At 45.4% G+C, this 24,449-nt stretch overlaps 1 protein-coding gene across 1 annotated transcript in view; it reads left to right on the top strand.

Annotated features, from left to right (window-relative positions):
• Nucleotides 1–24,449, top strand: part of Kcnmb4 (potassium calcium-activated channel subfamily M regulatory beta subunit 4) — a 58,879-nt gene that overhangs the window by 14,701 nt on the left and 19,729 nt on the right. Inside the window, exon 2 of the mRNA XM_059245353.1 lies at nt 13,432–13,559. Coding sequence (XP_059101336.1) covers nt 13,432–13,559 — 128 coding nt within the window. The remainder of the gene's footprint in view (nt 1–13,431; nt 13,560–24,449) is intronic.

Raw genomic sequence — 24,449 nt, 5'->3', positions numbered from 1 at the left:
TCTCACTTGCTTACCTGCCAGGCAGGGCCTTCTCTGTGTTGACTGGAGGCCTCAGTCCCTCCACATACAGACCTTGCTGTGGCCGCTCCGCTGTGTTAATTGGAGTTTCTGTACAGAACCAGGCTTTGATATCAAGGACAAATGTTCTGAAGGGATGCTAGCAGAAAAAAGTCACACCTTACCATTTCTGGCGTCGCCACTGTCTCCTCCACAGTCTAGGAACGGGGAGGAGATAGGCACTCCGCCCCTTCTCCTTTCAGGAGGAGAGTGCCAGCTGCACACTGCAAACGTGTGGATGGGATGGGATATATAGAGAACACGCGTTCTGCCACAAATAGGAGCAAAATCCTTTTTCGTCATCACCATCTATCCTCATACTAGGGGACTGATCGAGGAGGCCAGGCCTTGTTAGTCTCCTCATGCAGAAGGGGTGGTCATAACGTTCAATGGAATAGGCACCCACCCACGCACACATTGAATCGTGCACCTTGCTGTATTCGGTAATTCACCGTGCCCTTGGCGAGGCTGTCTGAATGTGTGCATGAGCATTAAAAGTTTTGTGTTTCTTTTCCTTGTTCAATGGATGTACATCTATATGTGGGTAGATGGATATCTATATGGTCTATAATCTATATGGTGTATACATCTATATGGTCATAAGAGTCTTTGCTGTCTCCCTAGGGCTTGAACCCAGGGACTTGGGCATGCTGAGCTCACACCCTGCCACTGAGCCACACCCCAGGCCTTCCTCAAGGGCTTGGACTCATGACCATAAGCTTCTGAACAGTTTTTACGTGTCCTAGCCTGATTGTTATTATTAAAGCCTATTGAACGTCATCCAGATTAGAGTCTCTTGTTCTGGTCTGGCTACCATTTACATTGAGCGTCTATTTTTAGCAAAGACAGGGTGTTTTTATTTTCCAACACTGAGGCTAACTGAACTGTTTTCTCTTGAAGGTGGAATGGCATTCTGAACTTTCCTCAATGTTAATAGCCACCAGTGTTAGCCATTTGCGCAAATCTAAAAGTTAAATGGGTCTTATGCCAAATTCCCGAAAAGCAGCCATAGTCCCAGCATCCTTGGTGGGTGAGTGGAAATCTTCTGGACAGGAGTGAGAACTCTTCGCTGCAGCTCCTTGGTGGATACCAGGAAAATGTGGGCCTTGTCTAGTGCCCTCTCCCATGGCCCTCTCAGTCAGGCACATTCGGTGACTCATTCTTTCTGGAATATCCATACGCAGCCTTGGCACATTACACTTCTTCTTGGAATGTCACCTTCCCAACCCATTTTCTCACAAGCAGATTCCCGTTGAACCTTGATGACACAAATCCAAAGGCACCTCTCCTGGGAAGCCCTGTCCCACCGCCACCCCCCATGGCTCATCCTCTTTTGAAGGCATCAATGTTTCGGTGGCTTTGCTCTGGTCACTCTATACTGCCTGCCCCAGGGAGGAGGGGAGGAAGGCTCTCTGTATCCTCTCCAGTTCTCAGTGACCAGGGTAATCGCTGTCAGTCTTGCAAATGATCAGTTTTAAAGCTCTATCATTCCATGCCGGGTGGTGGTGGCGCACGCCTTTAGTCCCAGCACTCAGGAGGCCTGTGGATCTCTGTAAGTTCGAGGCCAGCCTGGTCTACAAAGTGAGTTCCAGGCCAGCCTATTACACGGAGAAACCCTGTCTCAAAAAACTAGAAACCAATAATAAAACCAAAACCAAAACCAAAACCAAAAAACCACTTTTATTCCAGCGTAGAAGGACTGTTAAAGCTGCAAACTCCAAGCCTTCATGAGGCAGGCACAACAGGAGTGGCGGACCTTTTAGATAGTCAATTCCAGTTTTCTGTTGAACATGCCTCGGCAAGCACTGTCTTGTGCCGAGCACTGCTCTTGCTTCTGGCCAGCCTGCACACAGTCCCGTGAGTTCATCATAGCTTCAGTTCTTTTTTTTTTTTTTTTTTTTGGTTTTTCGAGACAGGGTTTCTCTGTGTAGCTTTGCGCCTTTCCTGGAACTCACTTGGTAGCCCAGGCTGGCCTCGAACTCACAGAGATCCGCCTGGCTCTGCCTCCCGAGTGCTGGGATTAAAGGCGTGCGCCACTACCGCCCGGCTCATAGCTTCAGTTCTTAGTCCGTCTTGTCCTGCACATTTTCTATGCCATTTACTCATTTCCTGCGCCATGTGTTCGACCTCCACATCCTGGAACCCCTTTGTCCTAAAATTTAATTTTTTAGCTAACATATAATTCATTTGTGTTTCTTCCATGAACCTCCAGTCCTAAGGGTGGTGTGTGCACGTGTGCTTGCACACAGCCTCGGAAACACTGTGGAGTTTACGAATGACTCAGTTTTGCTCTATAGTCCACAGATGTTTTCTGATGATGTCATCAGAATGATCAGTAAACTTACAAATCCGAGGGCCAGTAAGATGGCCCAGTGAGGAAAGGGCTTTCAAGTCTAATGACATGAGTTCGATTTTTAGGACCCACTGGTGGAAGGAGAGAGCCAACTCTAGCATGTTGTCCTCAGATGTTCATGCATGTGCCTTGGCAGCTGTACACCTTTATACCAACACACACACACACACACACACACACACACACACACACACACACACAGAGAGCTGAATTTATAATAATTTTTAAAAGTTGCACATTAGAGTAGACGTATTTGGTGGTTTGAATGAGAATGATCCTTATAGGCTCATATATTTGAAGGCTTGGTCCCCAGGTGGTGGAACTGTTTGGGAAGGATTAGGAGGTGTGGCCTTGTTGGAGGAGGTGTGTCTCTGGAAGTGGGCTTGGAGGGTGCTCTGCCTCCTGCTTGTTGATCAGATAGATGCCACTCTCAAGTGCCACTCCAGTGCTGTGCTTGCCTGCCTGCTGCCATGCCCTCCACTATGATATCCGTGGATTAACCCTCTGAAACTAAGCAAGCCCCCCATTAAAAGTTTTGTTTTATAAGCTGCGTTGGTCATAATGTCTCTTCACAGCAACAGAAAAAGTAATTAAGGCAACACGCAATTTCAAAAAAAAATAAAATAATGTCTTAATAACTTGTTTTCTAGTCAAATTTATTTGGAAGATACTTAATCCTAGTATTGTCTTTCAGGGATAATCAATTGAAATCATGAAGGAAACTAGAGGAAAATTTTTTCTCTGCTTCTTCTTTTTTTTTCTAATGCTTCCCACAAAACACAGTCCCTGATATTTGGTTAAATAGATCCCATGTTTTATGCAATAATTTTTTAAATGACTCAGTGAAGAAAGATACTAAATTCTGCCTACTCTACCTGTGTGACTGAAACGCACTCAAGACTATAACAAAGAACCTAGTCAAGAAAGGTTCTATTAAAGTACTGATTCTTTGTGGTAGGCTGAAAAAGAATGCTATTATAAACCTTGGTAAATCCTAAAATAGGACAATGGAAAATAAGAAATAAGTGCAAAATCAAACATTCCGTGTCAAAGGTGATGGTTATGTCGTTTCTTAATAAATTCACTGGAAACCTTCATGTTGTGTTTCTTATAATAGCTCATTCAATCCATCAACTTTGTTCCATGAGTGAAAAAGTCAACCCCATTATTCTAAGCCACAGGCATTAGAGCCTGGTACATAGTGTATGCTTATAATCTCACTCAGCACTAGAAAGGCAGAAGCCTGAGGATTACAAGTTCAAGGTCATCCTCAGCTGCATAGAGAGTTTGAGGCTAGCCTCACCTGCCGAAAACTAAAAAAGAAAAATAAAGATGGACATCAAACAAATACATTTACTATGTGCTTCGCTTCTCCCCAGACTTTTGGTGTGCATCTCATAAAAAGGCTGCTTTTTAAGTTAGCATACAAAGTGATAGGTTTCATGACGGTGTTTTCATACATGTTGTGAAACTGTGTTCTTATTTATCCCCCTATGCGCTGGCGTTCCCCATCTTCTTCACAACCCTCTTCTTGGTCCCCACCCCAAGAGGCCCCATGTTTTGATTTCACATTGTATGTTCTCTGTTACTTCCTCTTCTTCCTCTCATCAGCCCTTAAGATCTCAACTTCCCCTCTCACTCAGCACACACACACACACACACACACACACACACACACACACGCACACACCTCTAGAGTTCTATAAGAAAAAAAGTATAATATTTGTCTTTCTCGGTCTGACTTATTTCACTGGACATAATGATCCTCAGTTCCAGCCATTTTCCTGCATAAAGATGAATTTAATGCTATTGTTTGTATGTACTACAATCATTCATCTTTTGGTGGACATCTGAGCTTGCTTTCTGGCATGGATGCCATGAACAGTGCAACAATAAACAAATATCTCTGAGGTATGTCAACTTAGGTATCTACTCAGGAGTGGTACAGCTGCATTTTATAGTGGTTCTGTTTAGAGTGGGCATACATTTTTTCATTTATTTATTATTACTCTATGTGGATGTGTGTGCCACAGTGACTGTGTGGAGGCCAGAGGACAAGTTTGTGATGTCACTTCTTCCTTTCCACCTTGAGGTGGGTCCTGGGGGTCAGAGTCAGGTCACTAGACTTGCCCAGTGAGTATCTTTACCTGCTGAGCTGCCACGCCGACCCCACTTGTTCTATTTTGAGAAGCCTACACACACACACACACACACACACACACACACACACAGTGGCTGCAGCACTTGGCATCCCTACCGGCACTAAGTGCTGCTGGAACCCACCTTACTTCCCCCACATTCCTGCCAGCATTTGTTTCCTTGATAACAGCTATTCTGACTGGGGGGAGATGGAATCTCAAGGCAGTTTTAACTTGCGTCTCCCGGATGGCTCAGGATGCTGAACGTTTTCTAAACTATTTATCAGTCATGTCTTTCTTCTTTTGAGATCTGCCCATTGAGTTCACTAGCCCTGCTTTTGACTTGGGAGTTTGGTCTTTGGTGTTCAACGTTTGCAGTTCTTTCTGTTTTAGATATTAGTGCCTTGGCGGACAGAGAGTTTGAAAATATTTTTCCCCATTCTGTAGGCTGTCAGTTCACTTTGGTGATGGCTTCCTTTGCTGTGAAGATACATTTAGTGTCCTGTAATCCCCTCTGTCACTTGCTGGGATTGTTTCCCATGCTCTCGGGCAGTCTCTGTATAAAGCCCTGCCTTCTGCTTATATTTGAAATGTTTTCCCCTAGTACTTTCAAGATCATGTGTTCATGTCTTTGATCCCTCCCTCCCTCCCTCCCTCCCTCCCTTCTTTCCTTCCTTTCTTTTGGTGCAGGGTGAGAGATGAGGATCTAGTTTCATTCTTCAATAGGGGCACAGCCAGGACTCTGCTGCACTGCTGAAGGTCCTTAGCAGGTGGAAGAGTTTTCAGGTGGAGGCTTTAGGTCCTTTTAACTATGGGATCATACCATCTGCAGATGGCGACACTTTGATCTCTTCCTTTCTTGTCTGTCTGCTTTTTATTCACTATCTCATTGCTCTACTTCGAGCACTGTATTGAGTGAGAGTGATGAAGGTACACTTTTTCTTGCAGGACATAGAGCAATCAGGGTGGACCTGAGCTGGAAGCTCCTTCCCTGCCAGCTGTTTTCATAGTGCTGAAAGGTGCCATTCAGGCCACTGGGTGAGAAAAGTCATCAGTGGACTTTCCCGGCAGTGGGCACCGTGTAACACGACTGACCTGTCAGACAAGATGTGCCTATTGGTGAGGTAGTGGATGACGGTTTATGAGGGTAGCCATTTGCTTTTTTAAAATGTAGATTTGAAGCCTGATCCATAGGTGGGAATGATACAGTAAACCTGGTCAAAAGCCCATATTTGGGAAGGTCGTATGCTCTAGGAGGGGGTCTGCTATTAATGTTTTGCTAGATGTACATGTTGTCAAACTTTCCCGATTGTTTATTTTTACAACTATAGATTTAGTGCTATTCCCAATCTTGTCCAAAGAAGCTTGTCTTTGCCATGGGCAGAAACCAGTGCAGAGACACGTAACTGGTGAAAATGCTGAGAATAAGCGACTGTCAAGTGTTCAGTCTTATGGGAGACATCTATCTCAGTTGACCAAGGGCTCAGTTCCTCAATGGCTCAGAGAACACTGTGGAAGAGGAGACAGAAATAATAGAGAAGTCAGAAGATGGGAGGAATGCTGTGACATGCTGTCTTCTGGACAGGACGGGGCCATTGCATTTGTAAACTCACGGAGGCTGTGGTTGTCTGCATAAGACACAGTCATTGGTCTATCACGGGTAGGGGAGGGGCTCATGGTGCTCCTCCCCTAACTGAAGAGCTGTTGGTGATCGATGGCTTCTGGGGGAAGAAGATCATTTTTCTTTGGGAGTATGGCGGCTACTGGTGGGTTGTCCGTGGTCCTGTGGATGGCCCTGTAGCCAACAGGCAGCACCAATTGGACTCAGTCATTATTTTAAAAAAGACAAGGAGGAGGGGAGGGGGAGAAGGACGAGAGAGGCAGGGGGATGAGGAGGAGGAGGAAGAGGAGGAAGAAGAAGTCATCTTGCTCCTGCAGATGACTAGAGTTTGGTTCCCAACACACACATTGGGCAGTTCACAACCACCTGTAGTTCTGGCTCCCGCAGATCCAGCTCCCTCTTCTGGCTTCCATGGGTAATTGCACTCACATGCACATGCCCACACACAGATGCACACTCATACAATTAAAAATCAAATTTAAAATTAAAAAAGAAGAGGAGCTGAAGCTGGGAAGAGGAAGAGTTGGGGGAGGTGGGAAGATTGGAAAGGGAGATTGTGAGCCAAGATACATTATATACAGGTATAAAATCTTCAGAGAATAATTTTTTTAATTCGAAAAGTATTAAAACATGTGTGTGTGAGTGCGTGCGTGCGTGTGCGTGTGTGTGTGTGTGTGTGTGTGTGTGTGTGTGTGTGTTTGTTTGTTTTACAAAGTATGGAGAGATGAGTATGGAGCAAAAAAAGAATACTATATAATGAAAAATACACAAAAATTTAAATGTTTGAAGGGGAATAACAAAGCATATAATTTTAATATGATGAAGTAAAAATACTAGTGAAACTATAATAAAAAGAAAAATGGGGGATGTGTAACAAAGTAAGAGGACAATGAAAAAGCCAAGATGGAGTATTGGAGCAGATTTCTCTGGATCCTCCCACTCTGGAGACTGCTAGCTACACCCTCCAAGGTGCAGTCAGGTGCTCTTGTGGACTCATGTCCTTCCTCTGGTTTGCTGGTGTTGGGCCTGTGTTGCCCGCTGTCTGCCATGTCCGACTCCCCTGCAATGGTTTTCCTTATCTGCATGCCAGGGGCCTCCCATGGCCAGGCTTAGCTTTGAGGCAGGTTCTCGTCCCCAGATCGTTCCCCCTAGAGAGTTGGTGAGTGTCTCCCAATTGTGTTGGAAGTATAAGAAGCAAGCACAGCTCTGAGAGCTGTAAAGGCCGATGACCCATCTCTGTACTCTCTGGAAGTATTCATGACACGGTGGGAGGGTTGAAGCAGCGAGTGTTGAGTAGATGATGATGGGACCATCAGTGTTTCCAGGCTCTTTAGCAGTAGGTAGGTGGCTCCAGAAGTTGATCTATCGCTGAACTATCACACTCCAGAGTCTAGAGCTGGGCTACCTTTCCCTAAGCACTTTTCCCCTCCCAGCACCGGTCCCCATTCTCCATAGCTGCCTCACAGTCTTTTGCTATGGAGCTATAGCAGAGTCAATTCAGGCTCCCTTCTTGTGGTTGGTTCCCATTCTTAAAACCCCTAATTTTTTTTTTTTGTTTTGTTTTTGTTTTTCGAGACAGGGTTTCTCTGTGTAGCTTTGCGCCTTTCCTGGAACTCACTTGGTAGCCCAGGCTGGCCTCGAACTCACAGAGATCCGCCTGGCTCTGCCTCCCGAGTGCTGGGATTAAAGGCGTGCGCCACCACCGCCCGGCTTGCCCCTAATTTTTAAGCAAACAGGTTTTCTTTCAACATATTGGCAGGCCAGTCGCTGCCCTCCCAGTCACACAGAGTGACAGGATGGGATTCCTCTTGTCTGCTGACTCATCTGCTGGAGGAATCACTGTCTCACCAAACCCAAGGCTTGTGAGGATTGTAGGCTCATCCTGAAGATAGGGGCTCCCCGTGTCTTCAGGACCCCTTCCCCATCACCACGTTCTGGAGAGCCCAGGGATGAGTTGTGTTCAGTTCATCTTGGTCTCGTCTCCTGGTGTCACCATTTTCTTTACACTTTCAGGATATGACATGACTGCCTTTGGGAATGTCTGATGTTCCCTCTCTTCCCCTCTTTGGAGTAGTTTTCTACCCTTTTAAAGAAAGGAATCTCATCCCACTTCAGGCACCAGGAATGAGGATCTGAATGAATGCCAGTTCCTTGGGTGGTAATGATATTAGAAGCTGGGAAATGCTGCCTTTGCAAAATGAAAAACCAAATAGGTCAGGACCCACAGGGAGAATTTTCTCTAAGGGAATACTTACTGTCTGCTGTGACCAAAGGCGTTGTATCTAACAGTTCACCGGGAAATTATAGCCACGTCACCAGAAACTGATCCTGAGCCAGATGAGGCAGGAGGAAGACTTAGAATTGCCTTTTTCTGAGGATGGACCAGAGTGACAAACAGGTGCAGCAGACCACCTCATCACCAGTCCTTGGGGGGAGTACACTAATTCCAGAGATGGGACGTTGGTTTTCCAAGACACAGTACACAAATGGGGCATCTCCTTAGTCCCAAACCCGGAAGTTCCAAAGAGGGAAAACCGGGAAGGTGGACAGGTAGAAGAAGGAGGAAGTGTGGGGTGGAGTTAACACTCCGTAAGCCAGGTGTGCTGACATACTCCGTCATCCCAGCATGTGGAGGGCAGAGGCAGGAACATAAGAAGGTCAATGATATCTTCCACCCTATAGTAAGTTTGAGACTAGTCGTAGCTACTTAGGAATCCAGTCCAGAGTGAGACCTGGTTTCAAAAACAAAACAAGAATCCAAATAGAATGGGAAAAAAAGAAAACAAGAATAACTGCACTTTGTACACTAAATGCCCCGTTTACCTCCGTGACCTTGAACAAGCTATCTTAGATTTCTCTATCAAACATTCTTGTTCTTTTTAATTTTTAAGACATTGTTTATGTCGGGGGCGGGGTGGGAGTAGGCATGGGCGTGCATGTGCTGTGACCCGCTTGTAGTCAGAGGACAACATGTAGAGTTGGCTCTTTCGTTCACCTTTATGTGGGTTTCGGGGATCGAACTCAGGTCCTCGGGCTTCACAGCAAGCCCCTTTATCTGCTGAGCCATTTCACTGTCCTTAGGTTTCCCCTTCGGTATACTGGAGATGAGATTATAGTGCTTGCTCATTTGGGTTAATCAGATCCTGACATTTGCCAGTGGCATTGTTCATGAGGATGGTAATGCTAAGCTGTGCATTTGTATACTTATGGTCTCTCCCCAAAGAGATGTTCAGGTCAGAGCTCTGAAGTTTTGAGAAAATGATCAGTCTGCATGACTGAGAGAGAAGGAGTTTGTATGACAGCTTTTCTTGAATTCTCTTTGTTTTTAATGACTTTGTTTTTAATGACGTTTAAAAGTCTGCCCATCTATAATGATCTTGCACATAGAACTGACAGGGACTCTGGGAAGGATCTGAGATAGGATTCACAAAACATTTAGAGATAAATAACCTGGGCAGTCAGGATTTGAGAAAATGAAAATATAATGATTATTAAGAACCCAGGCCGGGCGGTGGTGGCGCACGCCTTTAATCCCAGCACCTGGGAGGCAGAGGCAGGCGGATCTCTGTGAGTTCGAGGCCAGCCTGGTCTCCAAAGCGAGTTCCAGGAAAGGCGCAAAGCTACACAGAGAAACCCTGTCTCGAAAAAACCAAAAAAAAATAAAAAATAAAAAAAAAAGAACCCAAGTTTAGCCTTCTAAATGTTTTCCTTCCTTTTATGATGATACTGACTTTACCAAGTTTCTAGAATGTTAAAGACTCATTATTTAAACTATGACAAGAGCGGAGTCCACAGGGGAAGAAGCCCATGGTTGTTTTTCTGATATGAAAAGAAAGTAGTTTGCTTTCAGAATCCACCCATGTGCTGAGAGTTCCTGACAGCCAGGCACTTCTTTCATGTCATGTGAAATCACAGCTTGCCTAATAGGAAACTTGATGAACGTTTTTCTCTGATGTCTCCAGAAACATGGGTGTGATTCCCCTGATCAAAAACCAGAGTTGCCATCTGGTAGAGAGCTATGTCTTTTAAACCTGTTTCGCTCCAAGAACTGAATCGTAAAGAGTTCAAACTGAGTTAAGTTATGAACGTCTTCAGTACGTTTTGACTACAGTTGTTTATCCTCTGAAATGTTTAGTGTGGTTCTGTGTCAATGATGCCCATTGCTGAAAGGTCCTGATGAGCCCTTAGATGTTCGCACCTCACAGAGTCTGCCTCCAAGACTAGAACTTTCTCCTTCTTTGAAAGAGCACTATAAATTGGCACCTAGTCTTGCTTTGACCACCAGGTAGAAAGTAGATGGAAGGGGAAGAAAATATCTAACACGTTGTATGAAATAATCAGTGGGCAGCTCATGGTCTTCTTGCAAATATTTGCCAGTGTAAAGAAAGTACTGGTCCCAGAACTAGACCCACCCACCACTCTGGTCCTCTTTGCCAGCAGCAATGGTGTCTCAACCAAGGTCCCCCACCATCTCCCCAGTGGTAAGGTCACTTCTAGGGGAAAATACTGTGACAGTGTTTGTAGTCTCCTTCTGGCTGGGTTGTTTCTTGATGTGCCTCCAAGAGGAGAGTCGGAAGCAGAGCTAAAAATTATTTTGGAGGTTGTACAGACTAGAGAAAAAAAAAACAGGAGCCCAGAAAAAGGTAATTTACCCAAGACCAAACGCCAAATAAATCATAAGACTGAAGCGCCACGTACTTTTCCTGTGGCTTCAAAGCCCAACTGAAGCTTTAGACAAACTCAGAATCCAGACTCTTCCACAAAACTGTACCGTTCCCTTAGAAATAAAAGGGGTGCTCTGTGTTCATGGAGTTCGTATTCAGCGATCCAGTCATTAAAATCCTATTTATGTAATACGAATTTGTTAAGTATGACGGGGAATAATGAGATTTACTACAATTTGAAATACATTTGCATTCATATAATTTAAAATGTCTCACTTAGGAAAGCAGCTTCATTATCTTAAGTAAAACACGTCTTCGTGTATTATAGACTCGTTTTGAAATCATTGCTAAGATTAGGGAACATACAGAAAAATAAAAAAGTAAATAACAGCTCTTGCTCTCAACTCACCAGCCGGAAATAGAGCACTACATCAACACACAAGTGTGCTACTGTGTGATTTTTAGCTGTGAGTCCATGGGTTTGATTCCTGGGTCAACACAGGGAGGGACAATTGGTTTGGAACAAGCTTAGGAAGATTCCTACAGATAAGGAACACTAGAGCTGACTCTTGAAAGAAGGTGACTAAGGACAGAGAGCAGTCACAGTCTGTGACAGCGGGTGGCAGGTTTGAGGAGCAAGTACTTCTATTTGGCTCTCTCCCAGGATTCCGAGAGGATGGGCGGGCAAGGATTAGACTGAAGAGCTGTGTGCCTCGTGATCGCAGTTTTGAATTTTAACAGAAAGCGACGGGAAGAAAGTCTTTTTCTTGTGAAACTGCATGCTGCAAATGAAACAGTCGAGCCAGGTTTGGTGGCACCTACCTATCATCCCAGCCCTCAGAGTGTTTGGCCTGAGTTCAGTGCCAGCCTAAGCTGTAGAGTGAGTTCCCGCGCCAACCAGAGAGCCATAGCAAGATCCCGTCTCAGAAAGACAGTGGGCGGGGAGTCTGGGAAGATGGTTGAGTCAGTTGAGTACCTGCCGGGCAAGCATGAGGACAAGAGTTCTGATCTCCGGAGCCCGTGTAAAAATCTGGAGCTGGTGGTACACTTTTGTCATCCCAGTGATTGTGAGCTCGGAGGTAGAGAGAGCTGGATGGGGCTTACTGGCCAGCTGGCCCAGGCTATTTGGCAAAGTTCCAAGCCCGAGAGACACTCTCTCAAATAGAAAGCGGATGGTGCCCGATAGAGGACACAGAGACTGTCCACTGACTTCCACACATATGCCCATGCACGCACCTGCACACACAAGCACTTATACAAACAAAACCAAACAATGCATGGATAAGAGAATGAATGAGTAGGTCAGCGCGAATCAAATCAGACGACCGTAAAGCTCAAGTTCTTTTTTTTTCTGTTCCTTAATGTCAGACACCTTGGTGAACACCTCAGAGGAGAATGGTGGACTCACTGGAGGCTAGTTGCAGAGCTGAGAGGAATCTTAATGTTCTTATCTGTAAAATGGAGATCACTAGAGAGCTAGAAGAAGCCCGGAGGTTCAGGCTTATTGTTAACAGCGGGTAGACGCTGGCGTATTCATCGTCAATAACGACTGACGTGGAGGAAGCTGGCTTAGGATGCTCAGGGCTCACTTTGACGTCTGGAGCCGAGAGCAGTTTCTCCAAGTCGCTGAACCTATATCGCCTCATCGAGTCTTTTCATGGGAACGACTTGGTTGGCTGCGGGCTAGGGAAGCCATCGGTTAGCAAAGTACGTGGATCACATACTCGCGAGGAATCTCTGCTGATTCCATTGTCCAGGAGAATGTGGGAAATGGAAACTTAAGTGGGCAGAGTGGTACCTCAAGAGCGACTGTGAAGAGCTATTGGCTAGTTAAAAGTAGAAGAAGAAAATACGAAGACTCATAGGCATGGGAAATACTAATTATTACCCTTCCCTCCTTAGGTTGACTGACAGATCCCTGCAAAGGCAGAGAAAGTATATTTCACTTTTAATTTGCTATAACATTGTAACTCATTGTTTAAGGAAATTTCCTCATTTCTTAGTGACTGAAGGTATTTTTTGCTATTGTGTCAAATTAGAAATTTGCAATACAGTGAAGCCCTGTCCGTTTGGTTGTGTTTAAAGATTATGTCAAAATTAGATTTATTACCTCCAAAAATGCCCGTTTCTGTAGAAAAGATGGCTGTGGATCCCCATGGACAGTCCTAGCCAAGGGTTTGCTCATGAGCGTGGTGTCTTAGGCTGTGTTCAGAACCCTTTCCTGTCTCCAGATCCAAACGGTGGGTCAAGAGTGACGGGAGAACCAGGATGCATAGTAGTGACACTCACACATTCCTGGCCACTGGGATGGGGAGTCCATGCTAACCCAGACAGTGGCTGCCACTATATGTATACCTTCTCATCAGTACCAAGCCACGGGCTGTACCATGAATCTTAGAAGGTCTTATTAATAGAAAAACCCGGAGTCGGGTATTGGGGTAAATTCTGAAAGATCAGAGAGACAGAACAAGCCACAGCCAACCTCACCTCACCAATGGACTGACTATATATAATAAAATGAAGTATTTGGGAACCCGAAGGACCCCACTGACTATTCTATAGACTAATAGGTTTACTCTGTGTGTTCTGTTCGGTTAGTGCTCCTATATCCCGCCCTGTAAGAGAGAAAACCAGAAGAACTTGGAAAGTGTCATGAACTGGCAACAGTACTGGAAAGATGAGATCGGTTCCCAGCCGTTTACTTGTTATTTTAATCAACATCAAAGGTAAGTCAGTATTTGTATGTGCGTAGTCGTCTTGGTTGCTGGGGTGCTGTATTGCATGGGTAAATCGCAGTCTGGGCCCGCTTGGGGAAAGTGCGACTTGGAGATAATCTCAAGTCCTTAGTAGCCTGTGATCTCGTTCTTTCTAGCGTGAGGAAGAAGCCACCTCTTGCTCCGCTGGATGGGAGGTATATAAAGATCATACAGGACCAAATGAGAGGGCTGGGGAAGGAAGGCAGGGAGGGATAGAGGAGGGATGGAGGAAGGGAGGGAGGGGTGGATGGATGGAAGGAGGGAGGGAGGAGGGGAGCCTGTACCCTAGATATACCCTGTGGATAGACTACACGTGGCGATGACGTTGCTAAGGAACATTGTGCACTGTCGGTGTGCTGTGAGACTTGCAGGCTATTGCGCGTAAGCTAAGTGTTATGCGGCGTTCGAACTACATCAGTTCTTAACCCTTCATTGTCCTTTTGATTCTGATGAAGTATCAAAATGTGTCCACACCGTCCAAACTCTGCCTGCCTCAGGAGCCCTCAATGTACCATACTAATATGTCAAGATGACCGCTTGGGTCAGGACGCTTGCCTGCCCGTGTAGAGTAGTTATACTGAGCTACTTTTCCACATGTATTGTTGGATGGCGCATGGTTACTTCAACCCCGCCCTTCCTCTCATAATCTCTCTCTTGGTGAACGGGCACTGCCCATCCATCTGTTTACCTAGCCCAGAACCATCCAAGTGGCCCTTAATTAATTCCGTCCTTTACTCCCCTTACCCTGTATTTGGCGTCCTGTGGATATCCCTGTGTGGTGACTCTTAGATCAGATTTGGATTGTTTTGTTTTCTCAGCTCTATTGCTGTGGTCATCAATTATGACCTGTCACCTCTACACTGTGCCACACCAAGCCATTATCCATGCTGCTGCCCAGACCGGGTCTCTAGCCCAGGAGTCTAGTCAGGTCACAGATAGTTCTCAGAATAAAGTCTTGCATGTCTTGGCATAGTCTCTATGTCAGGACCCTGTCACTGCATAGCAACATGGCTCACTGTGGCAGTGGTATCTTGTGCTTCTGTGGGTTGGCAGGGCTCACTTGCCTCTAGGGGCAGGCTAAGATAGGTGTGTGATCCAAGATGAGTATTGGTTATTGATAAAGACCATCAGTCTTCCCTTACTTCAGTGTTCAGAAAGCTACAATGCCTTCCTTAAAGCGTGGTGGTATGGCAGCCACATTCAAGGCAAGAAGGCCTCAGCTCTAGAATTAGAAGAAAATATCACTTCTGACGTGTTCTGTTGGTCAAAACAGAGCCAGCGGGTTCATGGTGTATTGACAGAGCTCTCCCCTGCCTCTACCACCCAGTAAGCACTCTGGAAGATTTGTGGTTGTGTTTACGGATAGGGTGTAGTTTCCACAGTTCCACATGTTGCAGACACGAGTGTCCATCTGCAGAGTGTGTCTTTCTGGGAATTAGTAAACTTCACATGATCGGTTCCTTTTTCTAGACCTAAACAAATCGTGTCACAGCATACCCTTGAATTATAGTAGGACAGTGTCACCTAAGTGACGTGAGGAAAAAGGTGTTGTCTGAGCACAGTCAAGAAGGAAAAACGGAAGTACCGGCCGCCATGTTTGTCTCACATGTCCTATAGATAACCATGTACAACTTTGTCCCAGAGATCCAGAACCCTGGCTTCAAAGGAGCTTTTTAAAGTGCATCATGGGGCAGGAGAGATGGCTCAGTGGTTAGGAACACAGGCTGCTTTTCCGAAGGACAGGGATTTGATTCCCAGCACCCACATGACGGCTTACAATCATCCATAATTCTAGTTCCATGGCATCTGACACCCTCTTCTGGCCTCTGGGGTACCAGGCACGCAAGTGATGCACAGGTACATACAAGCAAAGCACTCATACACATGAAGTAAAAAATTGAAAATAATAATAATAAAAAATGCATCATTGACTAATTACATGAGAATCTCCGGCAGTCAGCCCAGACATCAGCATTTTGACAAACAGCAGCCTTTAGGAAGTCTGACATAACTGAGGACTAAAACCACTTCTGGCTCGTACACCTATCACTATTGAAATTCTCCTGTTACACTTTGTGTGCCCATCTTGTTAAAGAGCATGCCCAGTCCTCTTCGTCTTTGTTTCTCTGGTGCCTAGCCCAGTGACTGTGTCTCAGTGGATATTTGGTGAATGGACGAAGTAATGCAGTGTATTGACTTAATAAGGAGATTTAAGGAATGGGCATTCATTGATGAATATAGACGCTGAGCCGATACAAGTATGACGTCATCAACTAGGAATGAAAAGGGAGCGACCTTGAAATGGGGGCGCTGTACTACAGCAACCAAGGCTTGAAAATAAGGTATTTTAGGTGTGTAGGTAAAACACTGAGTGTTGGTTGTAACCTGAGCAGGTAGCTGGGGCTAGAATACCAAAAGGGGGCTAGAATACTAAAAGGCCATTAACATCATACTAAAGACACTGTTTTTGTAATACAGGCAATAAATAGTCAGGCGGAGCTTTGTAAATTTTGTTTTTAACCAAAGATTGACAAAAGTAGAGTTCCTTATCTGGGGAGTTAACTGAGTTTTCCAGTGTCCGAGGGACTGAGTGAGTGTAGAATGCATGTTTTTTTTGGGGGTGTAGAAGATGAGTTAAAGGCAGGCAGGAGAACGCTGGAATGAAGACATGACCTTTGTAGTTTTGAATGACTGTTAGGTGCCAAGTGAGTAATATTTTATTGAGATCACCTAATTTCTTATGAATACTAGTCCCATTTAGCTCCCAGGGAGGAAACAGAGTCTTAAGGAATTATGTGATTAATAGCCAGGGCATATAGCCAGCCCATAAGTAAAAAGAAATCCAGTCAGTTTGATTCCAAGCACTCCTTCTCTTAGCCATCTGCTGGATCTGATAGAGGTCTTTGGGGGCCTAAGTGATGGTGGTTGTGGTGGTGGTGGTGGTGGTGGTGACGGCGGCAGTGGCATCGTTGGTGGTGATGACAGGGATGCTGTATCCAAAAGGCATTTTAGAGTAGGGACCAGCACACCTTCATGGCTGTGTACGTGTTGAGGGAAAGGAAGTTATCAAATTTGACCGCATGAGAGACAAGTGTAGTCCAGCTGTGGCTGTGCCGAACTAGAGGTATTCACTCCCAAGATGTCCCGAGGGTGCTTCAAAAAAGTTAGAAGCTCGAACTAACAGTCTAGGACCAGGAGATGGGGAGCAGTGTTAGATCTGAAACTCCTGGGCACACAAGCTGTAGCTGAGGCAAAGGGAAAGCATGTGTGCCAGGAACACTATGAGAAGAGAAATGTTGATCGACTACATTTCAGTCATAGGCAAGGAGGTGGAGGCAGAGTGGCCAGAGGCTGAGAGGAGAGTCCAAAGAACGGCACTTTGAAAGAGGACACTGTCCTGAAAGGCCTCTTGGAAGAGAAGGAGGCCACTGGGATCTGTTCTCAGGAGGAATTGGCAACAGTAGGTCCCACCTCAGAAGACAGGGATGGGAATCATTTTATATTAAGCCAAATTGACACCGTGGGGGCAATTAGTGAGTGCACCAAACTGTGAAGTTCTCTCTGTCGGAGAAAAGTCAGGCTGAAGCGGCAGCCTACAGTAAAGAGAAAATATTTGCCAATCACATATCCGGTAAAGGGGTCATCTGCAAAGTATAGAAAGAGATCCTGCAGCCCGAGACCTATAACAACAGTTGTAGGCTTTTTTTTTTTTTTTTTTTGGTTTTTCGAGACAGGGTTTCTCTGTGTAGCTTTGCGCCTTTCCTGGAACTCACTTGGTAGCCCAGGCTGGCCTCGAACTCACAGAGATCCGCCTGGCTCTGCCTCCCGAGTGCTGGGATTAAAGGCGTGCGCCACCACCGCCCGGCAGGAGTAGGCTTTTAACATGGGCTGAGGACTTGAAACGTTTCCCCAGTAGTCGCAGAAAGGCGGACAGGTGTGTAAACCACTATTGACATTGTTTATCGTCCGAGAAATGCAATTCAAAACCACAGTGGAGTTATCACTTTACCCTTCCAGGACAGCTCTTATTCTTTAAAGGATGAAACTGAGAAAGACAGCTGTTGGTGGTGGGGTGGGGAGAGAGGAGGCGCAACAGCATCCGTAGGCATATACAGTGGTGCAGCCACGGTGGGAGGCAGTGTGGCAATCCTGCCATAACACCCAAAGTGCCAAACCATCGAGTAATTCTGCTGCTGGATATTACTTTCAGAAATAATACTTGAAACTGGGATATCAAAAAGTCCATAGTACTTCCATGTTTGTTGCTATAACATTCACAGTAGCCGAGATCAAGAAACACTCTGAATGTCCGTGGACAGATGAATGGATGAAGAAAACATGGTGTGTGGCAAGTACTGGGGCTCATGCCTGGAGTCTGAGCTCCTTGGAAGCCTAAAGCAGGAGGATGGTTGGAGCCCGAGAATCTAAGACCAGCCTGTGCAGCACAGTTATGACTGTCCAGCCCATGCCATCTTGAGAGGACAAGAAATGCAGAACAAAACACAAAAGAAAATGTGGTTTACACGTGCAATGGGCCACCTTTAAAAAGGATGGGACGCTGAGACGGTGTATCAGTTAAATGTCTGTGCTACCCAGCCTGATGACTTGAGTTCAGTCTCTGGAAATGTCATGGTAGAGGGAGGGAACTGACTCCGGGCAAATTGCCCTGTGACCTCCACTAGCATGCCACGGCAAGCATACCCACACACATGCATGTGTGTGCACACACAATAGATAAATAACCGTTAAAATTTTAAAAGGAGGAAATTCTGTCATGGGGCAGCCTGGATGAACTTTGGGGATATTGTGCTCATTGAAATAAGTTAGTCACAGAAAAGCAAATCCTCTGTGATAGGCTTCTGAAACCATCAGATTCACAGATGACAGAGTGAAATGGTGGTAGTTACTAGTGGCTGGGAAGAGAGAAATGGGGGCTTACTAATCTACAGGTGTGACGTTTCCCTCAGGTGGGGTGAAACCTCTAGAGAGCTGTGTACGACGTTGTACTGCTTGTCAACCTCCAGGGTAGTGTATGTTTCACGGTTTGTGAAGCTCCAGCAGGGCTGATGTACCTGTGAACTCACAGGGACCGTGACAGCGTGCACGAGGCCTGTACAAGTTCAAGCCCCATAAAAATCCCAGCGTGGGGAAGAGGAAGTAGATGGCAAGTCCCACCCCTAACCAAGAAGCTATTCACTCTTGACACTTGCTGGGAAAGGGGAAAATCTGTTTCCTTCAATGGAGTGACACTGGATATATAAGTCACACTCCAGTGTAGGTTCCATGCTCAGGAGTAGCTGGCCAACATAGAACAGAGTTTAGACTTCATCTTTTTATGTTTTTTTTGGGGGGGAGGGTTGCTTATTTTGCTTTTGGGGTTGCTTTTTTTGAGAAACAGAGAGAGAACATGAGCTTGGATGGCTAGGGAAGTGGACAGGATTTAGAAGTTGGGGGAGGGGAAAGGATATGATCTAAATAACATTGCATGAAAAAAATTTTGAAGCCCATAAAAAAGTTTGTTGAGTGGTCGGATCTTATGGTAAAGTTCTTACCACAATAATCTAAGAGTTGGGGGAAGCACTGGATAGCTGGAAGGGCAGAGAGAAAGCATGTAGAGAAACGAGCCTGCTACAGGGTTAAACTGACCGGAAAAAGGAAAGAAATTAAACGTGTAACGTGAGTGCGGTAAAACGGGAGCACTGCCTGAGTGAGGAGCAGGAGACAGGAAGAAAGGAAGAATTTCCTCAGTAGGGAGCCCTTTTCTTGTGAGGTGGGAGCCAAGACAGGGAACAGACCCCTGTGGTCAGCACACTTTCATACTGAGCCATTCCTTAGCAGCATCGGGTTTCTCCTGAAGCACCTGCCCTGGACTGACCGGGCACTGATTTCAGAATACAGGTGGAGGCAAATGTCTCTCTCCTGCCAGCTGCCCCACCTAGCTGGCAATGATCCAGATATCGCTTCCCTGCTCCCCACTCTCTTCTCCTTTGTAAAGGGTCGCCTCTCATGCGGCCTTGAGTCCCCAGCACCCGTCCAGAAGGACCGTCCCTCCACAGTAGTGACAACTATCGGGTAGGAACAAGCCCTCTACCGTATACTCAACAGAAAACACTGACCTCACAATACGTCTGGTCCCAAATGTGCAGAGTCTGCAGCCCAAGCATTGGCTTAGTTCCCTTCCAGGACCGTAATGTCCTGCGGTTCAGTCCGCAGTATGTAGGCGACTACATACCTGGACATACCAATCCCACTAGTTAAAGTGTGCTCTCAATCTCACCATACTTCCTCGCTGCCGCTACCAACCGGATGTCCCACGACTCCACCTGCGCGTTTGACCAATGTGCACAAAAATCAGGGGTCCCCGTGGCCCTCCTCCACGGGCTCAGTTACATGCTGGAAAGACGGGCTCACAGAACTCAGGAAACACTCACTCACTATGCCAGGTGTTTACAAGAGACTCGGCTCAGAAACTGCCATATGGAACGTAGACAGGGCAATTAGACACTCTGTCCTGCATGCCACCCTTCCGGCACGTGGTTGTGCTCACCGGATCTCCCCCTTTGTAGGCATAACTGGCGACTAAGTCAGCTTGTGGCTCCCGTCCCTTCCTGGAGGTCAGAGGGCAGTGCTGACCGTTCCAGCTCTTTGATCACAAGCCGGTTCCTCTGTAAGCAATGCCCCCACCCTCTCAGATTCACCTCACTAGTGTTAGCGTCAACTCCAGTGGGAAAGGAAGGAGCTTCTTGTGAACAAGAGTGGTCCCGTTTACCCCTACAATAGGAACTCTGCCCAGAATCCAGGGCCAAGGCAGAATAAATATTTCTGATTGTATCACATATAAGCCTCTTGTGTTAGTCTTCATGCAGCAATTTAAGCCAGTCACACCTCCGTCAGAATGGATACACACCTCTGTCGTTCATGTCACCATCCTGTCTGCAACCTGTCAAGCAGAGAGAGAAGTGAGGGTGTTTATCACAGCCTGGCGACGAGGCACGATTCTCAAGGGACTCTGGGAAAGCAGGGGTTTCAGCTTGGTCCTTCCGTCTGACATATGTGAGGGGAAGCAGGAGTGTCGGTGAGGTGTGAGATGGCAGCTCCCTGGTGCCATCCACACTGGTGCATCTCTTACTACTGCCGCACATGGAGTCAAAAATAGACTCACGGCATCCACTCCAGATGCTCTTGGTAAGATGAACTTTATATTGCAAGCAACCTTTAGATTTCACACAATCGCGGGAAATTAAGAGGCATAGTCACCGGGAACTTCCATTTTCAAGAAGCGGGTGTTATTTTTTTTTTTTAATCTAAGGTAGAGATTGTTGGAGTCTTGCTATTTAAGATTTACTGGGGTGAACCGTGTTCAGGAGGGTAATCTGCAGGACCAGACATCCAGCAGCAGTGGAAGGTCAGTCCTCATGTCCTATGGGTGACTTCATCCCAGGACTACATCCATTCATGGTCTCGTATTAGCTCACAGCAGTTTATCTCCCTCATCCTTGGTACCCACAATCTTTCTAATGTGTAGACTTTGTATCGATAGTGTTCGTTCGGGTAGGATTACTACACATTCTCCTTATTGTTCCTTGGGCTTATCTTTTTTTTTTTTCCAGCAAAACCCAGCTTAGGCCCCCTTAACAAGAATACTCTAATAGTAGAATGGGGATTCTACAGCCAGAACGCTGCTTTAAACAGGTGCATAGAGGCCTTCCTCTTTGCCTTAACTGGTTTGCACTTGAGTAATGCAGGAAGTATGTGGATTACTGATAAAACGACTAATTATTAAAGGATTATATTGGAGGGAGTAACTCACTAATACAGGATAAGGCAGATTCAATCTCAGAGTCCTGGAAGGCTGAGAACTGGTCCCACGCTGCTTCATACCACCTGATTCGGTCCTCACCATCCAAGAGTGCGAGAGAAGGGGCCTGTGTACGTGTTCCCCAGGTCTTAAGCTTAGCCAAGAGGCTACCACCCAGGGGCTGGTATCCCAAGGCCATAGGTGTGATGAATACCCACTATACCTGAGCAGGTGTGAATTTCCTTGGAAAGGCCCTGGGATCATCTCTTGAATTCTGCTGTTGCTGATGTCTACATGGCTGAGATGACTCTGGTTGGTTTTCTTAGCTTTGTTTGTTTGTTTTTTGTTTGTTTGTTTTTACTGCCTTTCCTTGACTTGATTGTGTCTCAATTTTAAGACTCTTATTTGATCTTATCATCATCATCATCATCATCATCTTTGATTAATTTTTTTTCCTATTTCCAGTCCAGCTTTAAATTCTGTTACTGAGTTATGTGTCAGTCATGAGACCAAAATAAATAAATAAATAAATAAATAAATAAATAAATAAATAAATAAATAAATAAATAAGTAAAACAGACATGTTCTCTGCCTTCTTGGAGCATATAACTTACACTGACAATATCGTATAATTAAAAGTCAGGTAAAGCAATGGAGGAAGACCTATAGGTACTACTTTGAGATACTATAACGTGATGGGGCGGTACAGACCCGAGTGAATCACGTTGGTAGAAGCAGAGATGGTTCAGGAACTCCCAACTAAGGTAGGTAAAAGCAAAAAAGAGGAAGACTATTTTAGTGTGAGGTACTCCGGAGTACTGAGGCCAGGAAGCTTTTTTGAGGTTTGATCATTGTAAAGCCAGTGAGGTTGGAGAGCAGCGTGAGAGAGAAAGAAAGAGTGTATGTGTGCGTGTTGTTGACACTGGAGAGAAGTGTGTGTATGTGTGTGTGTGGTGGGGGGGGGGGGTTCAGCATTCCCCCTGCCTGTTCTGGTCCACTCAAGTTACTGTTTCCCATAATGCCTCTGTTCCTTTCATCCTGTCCCCTTATCTGGGGACACCTTCATTATTTTCACTACTAGATATTGGCACAGCACAGTGGTTCTAGGATGGGCCTGGGCCCAGCCATTTCCTCCTACTGTGATTCTGGGGGTATGATGGCCTCAGTATTCCATGTGTCGCCTCACACCTTGGCTGGTGCCATTACTTGCTTCCATTCTGTATTCCCACATCACCATGGTGGCTTTTCCATGACTTCCCAGAGTTAAATGAGTATTCGGGTCCACCCCTTACAAATTAAGAACTGCTTAAAGGCAACGACCACGTGACACTGAGGATCAGGATTTACGCTTCTCTCGCCTGATTCACTGTATAACTTGGGGGAAAGGCTCGACTCCTCTGCCTTGGTTTCCTCCTCACCTGTGAAATGAGAGTGACCTTGTCTCTCTCGAGGAGTCTGGCTTTTATCTGGGTTATGATAAAGAGTGCATATGCACAGCAGTGCATCCTAAGTAATTATATATGTTTGTCTCCTTTCATTTTAATCCATGTGTAGCAAGTAAGGAACAGGAACAAGTAGCTTGGTTATTCTCTGATTGGAGGCTTGGGCACTGACAGATTCAATAAATGGGGTTTTATTAATGGATAAAGCAATATAACACACGCAAGAGAAAGAGTCTATTGCTAAAAAAAAAAAAAGTAAATATGCTATACTTATGCCACTGAATGGATAGATTCTAATTCTGGGGTGTGTATTTTTACCCTTAGCATTTTAAAGACAGATGAACATAACAGCCTGAGTTCAAATGAGTAGAGAGCTCTGCAGAACACAGTTTGAAAGCCATTAAAGGAGAGAATGAAAAGCAATTGGTCAGAAAAGTACTGCTCGCTCACATGGAGCTTGATTTTTCTCACCTATAAAATTTGATAGCCCGACAACTTACCAGTCCTCTGCGGCTCCTTTACACCCAAGCTGTGCGATTTCAACGACTCTTAATTCTGAGTCTTGTACATTCAGAATAACTTAAGATGCTTTATACAACCCTAATGGTGCAAGAGAGAGAAAGTCACGAAAGAACCAAATGGTCCACGGTCAACGGAGGAGCAGGCAGTACCATTACCTCACAGTAATTAGATTTGTAAGGGTGACGCTATACGTAGATATGTGCGCTTCTGAATACATTTATAACACATACAGTGAGAAATGCTTCGTTGCTTGTAATTTGTTTTTATCCCATCTTTGCATTCCAGAAACAGATTTGCTCTAATAAACACCTTTATTTTTTAATATGTTTATAGATTGAATTTAAGTGTATCATTGGCTATGCAGATTTTCTTTTCTTTTTTTCTTTTTGCGTTTTCTAGGACAAATTTCTAAAGAGAAAGATTTCTCATTTGTGGACTTCTTAGGATTAATTTGCATACAAAAAAACGGGACCTGGGTTTTTAGTTTATTTACTTGTTTTTATTGGCGGCAGAGTGGTGGTGGTGTAAGTTCAGGCCACGGCCCACATATGAAGATCAGAAGAAAGGTTCTCCTTCCTCCTGTGGGGGCAGGTCTGTCTGGTTTCTGCTGCTGCCCTGTGTACCCCAGGCTAGCCAGCCTGTGAGTTTCACCCCATCTCAACGAAGGATTACAGATCCAGCTTTCTTATATAGATTCTGGGGATGGGACTCAATCATCACCCTTGCACCTGCTGGACCATCTCTCTGGCTCAGACCTGAACTTTGAAGAAACCATTGAATCAGTTAACTGCTGTGTTGTAGGTTAAAATTTTCATTGCTGATGTTGTTTTCTATAATCTGTGAGAGATATTTCTTGATCTTTGATTAGAGAAGGGCTTGATTCCATGTTTTTTTTTTAATTATTTGTTTTTATCTCATGTACATTGGTGTTTTGCCTGCATGTGTGTCTGTATGACGGTATCAGGTCTCCTGGAACTATAGTTACAGATGGTTGTGAGCTGCCATGTGGGTGCTGGGAATTGAACCTGGGTCCCTTGGAAGAGCAGCCAGTGCTCTCAACCACTGAGCCATCTCTCCAGCCACCACCCCCCCACATAG

Source organism: Peromyscus eremicus, chromosome 18 (assembly GCF_949786415.1).
Source record: "Peromyscus eremicus chromosome 18, PerEre_H2_v1, whole genome shotgun sequence".
Classification (NCBI taxonomy): Eukaryota; Metazoa; Chordata; class Mammalia; order Rodentia; family Cricetidae; genus Peromyscus; species Peromyscus eremicus.
Note: the sequence above shows the minus strand (reverse complement) of the source record. Positions and strands in the feature narration are given on the sequence as shown.